At 30.0% G+C, this 11518-nt stretch overlaps 1 protein-coding gene across 1 annotated transcript; it reads right to left on the bottom strand.

Moving 5' to 3' along the window:
* Nucleotides 1–2804: 2804 nt before the first annotated feature.
* On the bottom strand, nt 2805–8755 carry LOC134684096 (galactose-specific lectin nattectin-like). Its single transcript, XM_063543375.1, has 3 exons — nt 8454–8755; nt 4346–4525; nt 2805–3102 (listed from the first exon to the last, which is right to left on the bottom strand). The coding sequence occupies exons 1-3, from the start codon at nt 8617–8619 to the stop codon at nt 2858–2860; spliced, it is 591 nt and encodes a 196-aa protein (XP_063399445.1). The 5' UTR covers nt 8620–8755; the 3' UTR covers nt 2805–2857.
* Nucleotides 8756–11518: the final 2763 nt, after the last annotated feature.

Genomic DNA, 11518 nt, shown 5'->3' with positions numbered 1-11518 from the left:
GTTCTCACTATGTTTTGGTTACCTAAACTTTACACATAACAGTACACTATCGATTCATCTTGGTCTCATTTAGTGTGTACTAAAACTAATCTGTCAGTGCTTTTAACAAGTTTCTTAACTACTATCAAAGAGCTTATCACAAACTATTGTATAAAAAAATATAAAAATAGTCGAATTAACTATTTCTGGAGTGTAAAAACCTCTTTGACTGTTTGATATAAATTACATGCTTTTAATGTTCCTTTTAATTCCGTTGACAATTTGACTTTTCTATTCTTTACACTACACTTCCACATTATCTTATCAAACAAAAGTTTTCCTATTTAAATACATAGTCAGTTAGTAAATCTGAATACAAATATATTTGTTGCAACTCATTCAAAGCCTTCTTCTCTAATGAGAAAGATAAATAAACAAGATGTACTTACTGGATGTGTGATAAGATTATCGAAGCTGCTAATTTTCTCCTTGATACCATTTATGTACGTTACGACAACACCGTTTATCGACAGCTGTATGTATTCCTATGACTACAAATTGCGCCGCTTCAATATCAGACTTGTTTTGTATTGTTATGAATTAAAGTGTATGACCAAACTCAGTAAAGACCCGTCTACATTGATTTAATTGATAAATTCAACAACACTTACCGTTTTCTTGATGATATTGTATGTTAAATGATCAAGAGTTTTGTAAGTAAACTGCCGAAACTCACTCAAAAGAACTTACTTTAAATGAATCAAATTGAAACGGTTAAAATTGCCCTTTCCTAGATCTACATATTGCGGATTTGAACTGGATCTCAACACTAACATGTAAGACAAATGAGGCGATTATCGATCCCTATTATGGCTTTTCATTTTTTGGATTGTGATATTCCTTTGACACCATCTTACGGTTTTTATATTTTACAACTCGTTCGTTATGCCCATGTATGTTGTGACAGTTTTGATTTTAACGGATGTAATCTATGTATAGTACTGGTAAATAATTAATCCAGGGATTTCATTACCACAAATTAATTTAAACCTTTACCAAATTCTTCCATAAATATGAAGATTTGGTTTTGATATTTGATTGTTTACCATGTCCAGAAATTTGGAAAAAATCCTGGTAAACTTATCGATCCTTTGAATAAACTTATACCAAAAGGTTACCAATTCAACACAGCAATTATATCATTGAATATTGTTTTCATTGGTATTATTATTGATTTTGTTATCAGTAAATTAAAAGCAAACTAAATATCATTGTTATATACATATACACATTTATAGATCTACAATCTGCCGATACCTGAAGCTTGACTTTGTAAAAGATTACGTGTTTCTCTGACTAGTGATGACGTTTTTTACACTAAATCCATCAGATGTTCTATGTGTACTGAATGATAATCAAGTCTTATATGCATGACTTATTTATTAGTTGTTAGTGGCGTAGAACTAGCTGTTACTAACTGCTAGTACTTTTATTTCTGTACGTAGTGTCTTTTTGTTGTAAAATATGTACAAGTACCCTGCCACGTCCACTTGTATTTTTTTTTTAATTTTTGTATTTTTATAGCCATCTGATGAGTTAAGCCTTTTTCAATTGATTGTTTTAGTTGGTTAATTTATTGTACTGATTCACCACTGTCCCAATTTAGGGGGAGGGATGTGTTTATTCAATGGTTGTCCTTTGTTTATGTGACACATATTTGTTTATGGTTCATATGTTTTTACACAAAAAGGCCGTTTATTTGTTCTCGTTTGAATTGTTTCACATCAGTATCATTTGGAATTTTATAACAATTGAAGTTTCATATATATGCTCAGTTCTATGTAAATACTTTGTAGTTACTTATGTGTTGGTTATTCAATTATGTACACCTTTACAACAGCAAAACTGATGCTTAGTTTCAGTTCTTATTAATATACATGCTTTAATTTCTTAATATTAATGAAATATAGATGCTATATATAAAAAAGAAGATGTGGTATGATTGCCAATGAGACAACTATCCACAAAAGACCAAAATGACACAAACATTAACAATTATAGGTCACTTATGTTTTCTTTATAAACATGTTACGTGTCTTATGAATATCTCATCAATTCAGTTTAAAATTGAAATTTGACTATAATTCGTTGAGATTTGTACTTTAAAACACATGGCTAATTAGATATAAACATTATGATATGCTCATGAATAATTTCGATGAATCTGTTTGAATACCAAAGGGTTTGTGTTTTTTTCTATCTTCACTAACACCATTGAAAAATAGATTATCAATATAAGATCTTTGAAAATCACAGAGTGGTTTAAATATTTAATGTTGATTTTAAGTGTTTCGCATGAAGGTTTAGCAGGAGTCCACTGAGGACGCCGTTAAATATTATTTACATTTTTTGCATTGATAAATAAAAAACATCTTAAAACGACCTTCAGTATTCAATCCTCATGTTTTCCTAAAAACCTTTACAGTATTAATGTTATAATTTTTAAAATTACAAATTCACTATATCAGATAGAGAAGATTGCTTATATTACCTAGCAATTTGTTTATGGCCTGTTTTGAATTTTGGTATATTGGGAAAAGGTTTCGAATGCTATCTCCATCAAGAATAAACAATCCGTAGCACAGGAAAGAGAAAACCTTCCATAGTATCCCCCATATAATCATATTACGAAAAAAATGTAAAATTCTTGTACAAAGAAAAAATGATATACACTGTAGTAATCAAAACCATTTGCAAAGCTGTACAAAGAAAAAATGATATACACTGTAGTAATCAAAACCATTTGCAAAGCTGTTTCAATTAGAGGATGTTTGAGAAACCAGATTTTGTTTGTTTTCGAAATAGTATAAATGTGCTATCAATCAAAAGTTCTTTTTTCGCACAAAAATGCACCTTTATAATTCAGCCATAGGTCATGCCATTTATAATCATAAATCTTCATCATACCAATGACTTCTGTCTGACCTGCTGTTCCACTGGAATCAGGTTGACCTGAATACCAATTGAAGTAAGTAAAGATTGATCCATCATTGTATCGCCAATGCTCTTCTGCGATTAGATGTGATCCTTGAAACAGTATCCAATTTGTAACGTCGAAATAATCTACAAATATTTTACATAATATTTAGATAGATTTTTCAAAAATTCCTCGGTTCAATTAGTGGTTGGTAATTTTTTTTTATTGATATTAGAAAGATGGTCCGATTGTATTTAAAATGGCTTCTAAAGAAAACACGACAAAATATAAATTATTACATGTCACCAAACATTAAGCAAAACTCGTCTTGTTTAGAAACAGTAGGTAATTTTAGTTTAAACTGCACAAATATAGTTTGTTTTACCATGTTTACAGTATAAAGTGACATATCAAGGTAAAATTAAAACGTCAATGAATCGAAGTCACCTCAAAACAAATCGAAAATAAAGTTGTATACTTTGAAATTGTGACAAAAATGACCTGTCAAGAACCCATCCCTGTTAAAGAAGTGGGCAAAAGTCATTGAATAAGACTGATGGTACTTTTATACTGAAGAATGAAAATGCTGCAATAATAGAATGTGTATAAATAATGCGTCCTTATTCTGTCACTGAAATGTACACACCAGAATGTATTTATGAATCGTGTGCTTATTGTGCCTAGTGTCATTAAGTTAGAATTAGGTAATTTACTGTTTATTGTTCACTTATTGAATTCACTGTGAATTGAACCCTTCCGTGAAATTTGTTATGTGAGACGGAATCAACACATCGACGAAAACTCTCGGCTACCAATGAGTTGCAATTTATATGTTTTTGTTTTTATAAATTTTAATGAACATGTGATACACATCATTATATGATGGACACACATACTTGTACCTTTTGGTACCTTTATTTATACATTCCAGGCAATGGAACCTATTTGCTTTATTGACGTAATAATAATTCTCTACGGAGACGCATTGATAACTTCCTGTCCAAAGCGATATACGATCAGTGACTATATTGCAAATACATATACGGTCAACGTAATTTGACGCCCTAATAATACTGCTGTAGTTTACTATCTAGTGTCTTAGGTAGATTTCTTTTCTAGGATTGGTTAACCACGAGTAATAATGATGTAAATTCATTGCTAGCAAAAGTTTCTAAAGAGGCGCCTCGGACGTGAAAAAATAATAACGTTTAATTTGGTTGTTTTACAATAATATTGAAAAGGACTAAAACGTTAAAAAATTTTGATTAAAAATATTCATTCATGAATACAACAAAAATTACGAACTTTATCAAGGTCAGTGAAATTTACATTGCAAGATTCATTTGACACAAATAAGTACTAAACCCATTCTTGACCCAATATATTTACCTAGAAATAAACCAACAAAAAGTTGTTTTTCTTCGGAATCTATTCTCATCAGTTCTGCTCCTTCGATACCACATTTTGCTTCATAGTCTGCATACTGTAATGACGTATCATAGCCATGAATCTTATAACAACACTGAATCAATTCACTATAGACGTAACCACTGCTTTTTGGACATCGACCTGCAATTACGTATGTATAATTCAAGTTGTAGAAATTAGTTATTTACCCACATACTTCAGCCATGTTCATAGGGAGGTGTAGATAAAGATGTTACACAAAAAGATTGAAACACAAAATTGATACATAACTCTGTATAATTTTTTGTTGTTGATAATTTGAAACCAATTTTATTTAAACAACTTACACGAGTATTAAAACAAAAGCAAGTAGTTAGAAACACTTCAAACATAGATAGACTTTTCTACGAATATAGTTATAAAGTCGTATACAAATGTTGTTTACAACATACATAATTCAGTAAGCGTGATTTGACACTAACATGGCTAATATTTTGTCAATTTACGCTCCAAGTCATCTCCATTTAATACGAAAAGAAAAAGAGTTGGTCCTGCGTTAGCATATATTTACTAAATGAAGATAGAATGGTCAACGAAAAAAATAAAAGTAAAATCACAAAAATACTGAACTCAGAGGAAAATCAAATCGGAAAGTACCTATAATCACATGGCAAAATCAAATGAGAAAACACATGATAAACGAATGGACAAGAACTGTCATATTCCAGACTTGGTACAGGCATTTTCAAATGTAGAATATTGTGGATTAAACCTGGTTTTATAGCGCTTAACCTCTCACTTTGTACGACAGTCCCGTCAAATTCCGTTATACTTCCAATTATTTGTGATCTAAACAGACAAACTTAAATAACATGGGTACAGCAGTGTTAAAATTTGTAAAGAAACAAATTAACAGAACTCAGAAAAGCATATATCAAATTAAAAACATATTCATTGCTTCGCGTGTCTGACATCAGCAAATTTATACGACACATGTTTTTGTCGTTCAATGTTCACAAACAATTTTTAAATTGACATGGGCCATGTTAGCATTCACCGTTAAAAAATCAAAAGTATGTAAGACTTAATTTCAAAAGACCGAGATTTGAAATAGTTCAAAAGATCTATAGAGTTATAAGTATCTTGTCCAAGAAAAGGAAGGGATGATAAATCTAACTTTATGAAATATAGCTCAGAGTACATGAACATAAATAAATCTGAAATTGAATTAAATGACTCCTAATACGTTGAGTTTTAAATAAAAAAGCAAATGATACTGTCGGCAACGTCTCTTTGAAATTACAAATAACGATCGGTTGAAAACAAAACAAAACATTTCGACAAACGATAAAAAAAAGATTTACGATTCCCAATTCCCAATTTCTTTGTAGCAAAATATCAGCAGCGCCTGCATATGAAGTTCATAATATTAACAGTTGGTAATATATTCTAGAACTGTAGCATCTACTAACATGATTTACTTGCAGTGTTATGTACCATCTTAATCATTATTCAATGCAAAATTATCAATACTGAACTAAGATATTTGTATGAAAGATTGCGAATAGCCAGCAGATACTGCCAGTTAATGCATCATGCTAATGCATTCTTATTTGTACAGTCGATGATTTCTTTTGAAGTTCTTACCGCAGAATTGATATGATCATGACAAAAAAGAAAAACACTTTGAAAAACAAAAAGCATCAAACTAATTCTAATTGCATACTAGACAAACTTCCAATTAATATTGATATATCTAACAAAAGGTAATCAAAATGTCAAGGATGATCGATACTTTGCTGTAATATAACAAACATTTCAAAGATATGTTTTGAATAGAAAATATAGGAAGAAAGTACTAAAACAAAGCAGGATAAACTACAGGTTCGAGTCTATGTTTTAGAGATAGAAGCCAGTAAACATTGACATAAACTTTGTTTACTTTTCATTTATACATTTTAAATACTGGCACCCTTTTCCCTGTATAAACTAGAAAAAAAATAACAAGGAGACTATACGTATATGGTTTGAAAACATTAGCGGTAAACGGGCAAACTGTTAATTTAATTTTTTATGTTGATCTTTTTTTCGAATATATAGCCATGTCGTTTACAGATTTGTTCGACTTATTTTTATGGATATTACTCTGATATCTGTCTTTGATAATATGTCAACTAATTTTACTAAATTTCAAAGACTTAGATAGTATGACAAAATTTATCAGGCATACATGTATAGATGATCTTATACACATTCGGCACAATTTATTTCCCAAACGTTTGGTTTTTACCAGAATCTTAAATTTCCTAATCGGCCTTCTCCCCTGAACTTTAAAAAAATTATAAGCATATCTACAGTGTTCGATAAATAAATTTAGACTGACATTTATTCACAAATAACCATAACCTAAAATAGACAACATGAAAACTCTTGTTTAAGATTTAGATAAAAAAAAAAGTTTTGAAAGTCTTATTTGTTACACTCAGAACAATATAATGTGCGCAGTGCTTTTCCCTTATCATCCGGATCGATCAGAGTTTGTTGCAATATTCCACAGATGACATGTAAAACACATAAAAAGCGATGTTCAATGTGGTAAAGGGAGATAACTCTGTAAAGTCAGCTAAACATTTTAATTACGTTGTGTTGTAAAAGGAATATTAAGCTTCTCAATGATCAAAATTGGTTGTTGTCAAATTGCTATATAACCAGTGTAATTTTTCTGACAAAAAGGTTTGTTTAAAAAAAATTTTTTTTTTATATTTTTGTTAGAAAGTGTCAATTAAACGAGCCAAACTAATTTGAGTGAAAGTGTTTTAAATTTGGGTACCACCTTAAGGTACCGGTAAAATGAGGAGATGTATTCCATTTGGTTTGTGTTGGATTAAATGTGAATGTCAAACATTTTAGTATTCCAGTTCCATAGAAATTTATGTTACGAAAGCACAACTAAGATCAACACCAGTGATTAAGAATATACTCGATAAGAATATAAGTTGTGCAATGATTAACATTAAGCTATTAGGTTGAATGTCTAGGGTAGGTGAAATACAAACTTAAATTAACTAGATCCATTTGAAATATCCCACTCGCCAATATTTAATGTAATCTTACAACGATGTAGACATAATACTATGCGTGCATCTCCTTCTTCTTCTTCTCATTATAATTACTATTATTATTGGCTTTCCTGTTTTTTTCTGGGGCAATCATAACAGACTACTGGACTTATGTTGATGAAACTTGATAGGTATAATGAAAAGCACCATATAAAAATGGGCAGGACACTTTTTTAAAAAGGCTGCTGTTCCTATCGAAACATTACAAAATGTAGCAACACAGTTTGATGTTGTTAACTATATTTAATTTAAATCGACATTATTTAATACACTGTAGTTGTCTACTATAGTTATGTAAATGCCTTAGATGATTTTGATACTACTACATGTATGTCTTTATGGAAACTACAACACAAGTTGAATTCTGTTTAAAGGCTTCAATTGTACTTAATTTATTATAATACCAATATGGCATGTTTGGATGGGGAATTAAGAATATGAATTTTATGGTTGGATGTCGTCACACTGCAAATAATGCAAAAAATGTCCTTTGTTGAAATCATCGGTCAAAAGCAGATATACATTGATGGTAAAACTATGTAATACTATGTTTAAAATGTCGGACTATTGTATGACACTTAACATACATTTGTATTGGCAAGATGAGAAGAGACTTTGACTTTTAAATTTCAGAAATGAACGCCATCGCCTAGAAACAGCAATAACGTGAAAAATTTCAAAAAATCTCCAAACTCAACCATTCCTTACCTAAATCTTACTGGCATATGAATGTCTTGCACTCGACTTTGTAATTCTTAAAAAAATGCTGTAACTGTGACAACGGGAGGTGATCGGATGATACCCGCTATTCCTAGCAAAAGTGATTCTAAATAATGGTAGTGTTATTTGTGAGTCTTGTCTTTGCTTGAGTTCAATTGTTTAAGTGCAAAAATTCGAAAAAAAAAATAACATAGGATAGATCAAAATGTAAATATAAAACACATAATCTTATTTATAACATAGACTCTTACTGTCTAAAACTAAATGATAGGTCCACCCATCACTGTGATTTCCTTTGATATCCTTCATACCATTTACATATCCTGCACTTAAACCGATACACTCATTGGATGTATTTGAATGTGAAACGGACATACATTCTGTCACATGATGACACTGCATAACACATTCTAACATGCTTCCCTTGATTTTGAATATCACTGCCTCATTGAAGTAAATGTTGTTTAGTTCAGATACATTCTCGGTAAATCCGACTTTCTTTTTACATGCAACTACTTGATATGATAACAAAATATATACAATTTTATGTAAAAACACCATAACTTTTCCAAAAACAAATTAAGGTTAGTTATCAGAAACGAGCAAGTTCAAATTCATCATTGTTCATGAATTGTTGATGTGTAAATGACATTTACCTTTGGTGAATTGTACATAAACATATTATATCGATATTAATCCACACCATCCAATTATTTCTCTGCTATACTTTACATTTTATATGACTGCTTATCAAAACGGTTAGTCGAATCAAATAGTATATCATGTATACTTACATATCGTTTGAATGTTTTATGTGTAATAGTTATATAAGAAATAGCTAGGGAAAATATGTTATAGTTTAGTTTTGATCATAAAAGGGACCAGAAATATTCTTAAAATACAAACCCAATATAAGAAAAATAATAGCTGATAACTTATATTTCGCAAACCAAGCACAACTTGTCTGTTTTAATGACAAAGTCAAACTGAGGGCATTTAGTATGCCTATACATTAAGTCTGGATAATGTGCATGTTCAGTTTAAGACAAATAGAAACAACCTCGATGCAAACAAATATTGGAAAACAGTCAGAGGTGATCCATTTCTTGTTTTGTTCGCTATACCTTAAGATATTATTAAAAGAAAATTTGGCGGGCAATAAATTAACTCATCATAGATACCAGGTTTAAATTTTGTATTTACGCCAGACGCGTGTTTCGTCTACAAAAGACTCATCAGTGACGCTCAAATCTAAAAAAAAAGATTGAAAAAAGGTCAAATAAAGTACGAGGATGAAGAGCATTGATGACAAAAATTCCTACAAGTGTTGCTAAAGACAGCTATGGTAATCTATTCCTGACATAGAAAAGCCTTAGTATTTCAAATATTCAAAAGTTTATTAAACAGTTAATTTATAAATATGACCCTATAAAATATAATTCTTGTCAGCACAGAAGTGCTGACTTCTGAGATGGTGATACCCTCGGGGAATTGAAACTCAACCATGCAGCAGTGGTATCGGACCTTCTGGTTGTAAAAAAACTCATCATAGATACCAGGATCTAATTTTGTATTTACGCAAGACGCGCGTTGGTGTACAAAAGGCTCATCAGTGACGGTCGATTCCAAAAAGCGTCCAGATACATGATTCTGCCTAGTTTTTTTTATACATTCAACATTCATTGTCTTCTTTTTTCTTTCAACAATTATGAAAAAGTAACAATGATTTTCAAAAATGGACTTTGGAAAATATATGTAATACGACAATGAAAAGATCGAAAAGTGTGGTTTGGAAACAGAGGATAAAAACAAGAAGGTAAAATTGGCCTATTAAATTTTTCTGATGTAAGCGACACTGAAGAGTATTTCATAGGCAAAATACATGGTGTTCAGAAAAAAAACATCCAGACTACCTGGAATGTTGATATAGGAATTTTTAGAAATATGTGATAAATTTATGGAAAGAAAAGATGGGTTTCGTGGGCAAAATATATTTTTGAAATACATGGATAAAACATGAACATTCTGAATATCTGACAGAAAGGTAAAAAACAAGAGACATGCGCAATAATTCCATAAAGTTACACACAATCTAAGTGTTTGCACTTTCACAGAACATTGCACTTTAATTGTTCTGTCCTTACACACTAAAATTTAACATTACAATATTATGTACCTAAATTGCCAATGTAAAATCTATTGTCTATCGTTAGTTGAAAAAGTGCAACACTTAAACATGTTTAGTGACTTGGATAAATGGATGAAAGTTATTCTCACGATGATACGTATTTACATAAGCAAAATTAAACAATTTGTAGTCTATTATAATATTGAGAAAAGGACAATAGTTAAACTCAAATAGAGCTATACCATTGAAGATTGATAGTGATTTTACAATTATATGAACCCCATGTACTGCATTAGTTTTGTTCAATTATTTATTTACTTAAGTCGGGTTGAATGCATTTTCAATGAAATATTGCTTCGGGAGCTTTTAAAAATATTTCTAAAAATCATTTTATGAGAGATGGTATTACGAAGTAGGACATTTAAATGCTTTTTGCGTCCGTGTACATTTACGCCAAACATTTTTCATTTTAAAATGAAAAATAAATTTTCAAATTGCTCTGCAAATTTTAAAGGTAGTTGGTTTGAAAAATGTAACAAAAATCAATAGAAATCACTTTAGAATAACCATTTTCTCTATGATATTTGAAATTTGTTATTTTCATGAAATTATATTTTTGATTTAACGAAGATATTGAAACAAATAACAATAAGTTTGTGTTAAAAATGATTTTATTTTGTGAAAAGTTTAAAGATATTTAAACATTTGTATTTGCTTCCTTTAGAAAACAAAACATATTTCAAACGCATTCTTAAAAACAAATATTGAAAATACTGACCTTAAGCATTTTTCAATTTAGTTTACAATATTGAAAAATGGAAAATGATCTAACGTGAAGTATTTTTTTAATTTGACTTACAATATTGAAAAATGAAAAATGCTCAAGCGTGGATCATTTTTCAATTTGTCTTCAAATATTGAAAAATGAAAAATGCTCCAACGTGGAGCATTTTTCAATTTGACTTTTAATATTGAAAAATGAAAAATGCTACAATTTTTCAATTTTCATTTTACTGTGCAATAATCAAATTTGAAAAATGTTCATTATTTTTAAATGTCTAATAATGAGAACGAAATGTTGTTTGTTCCAATATAGGCGTTATAAATGTTTGAATTGTTGACACTTTTTATTAAATGTTTCACTTTATCCGTTTTCTTTTGTCTTGTTTTAAGCCCAATATGTATTGA

This window comes from Mytilus trossulus, chromosome 9 (genome assembly GCF_036588685.1).
Source record: "Mytilus trossulus isolate FHL-02 chromosome 9, PNRI_Mtr1.1.1.hap1, whole genome shotgun sequence".
In the NCBI taxonomy this organism is placed as follows: Eukaryota; Metazoa; Mollusca; class Bivalvia; order Mytilida; family Mytilidae; genus Mytilus; species Mytilus trossulus.
The sequence above is the reverse complement of the archived record's forward strand: the minus strand, read 5'-3'. Positions and strand labels throughout refer to the sequence as shown.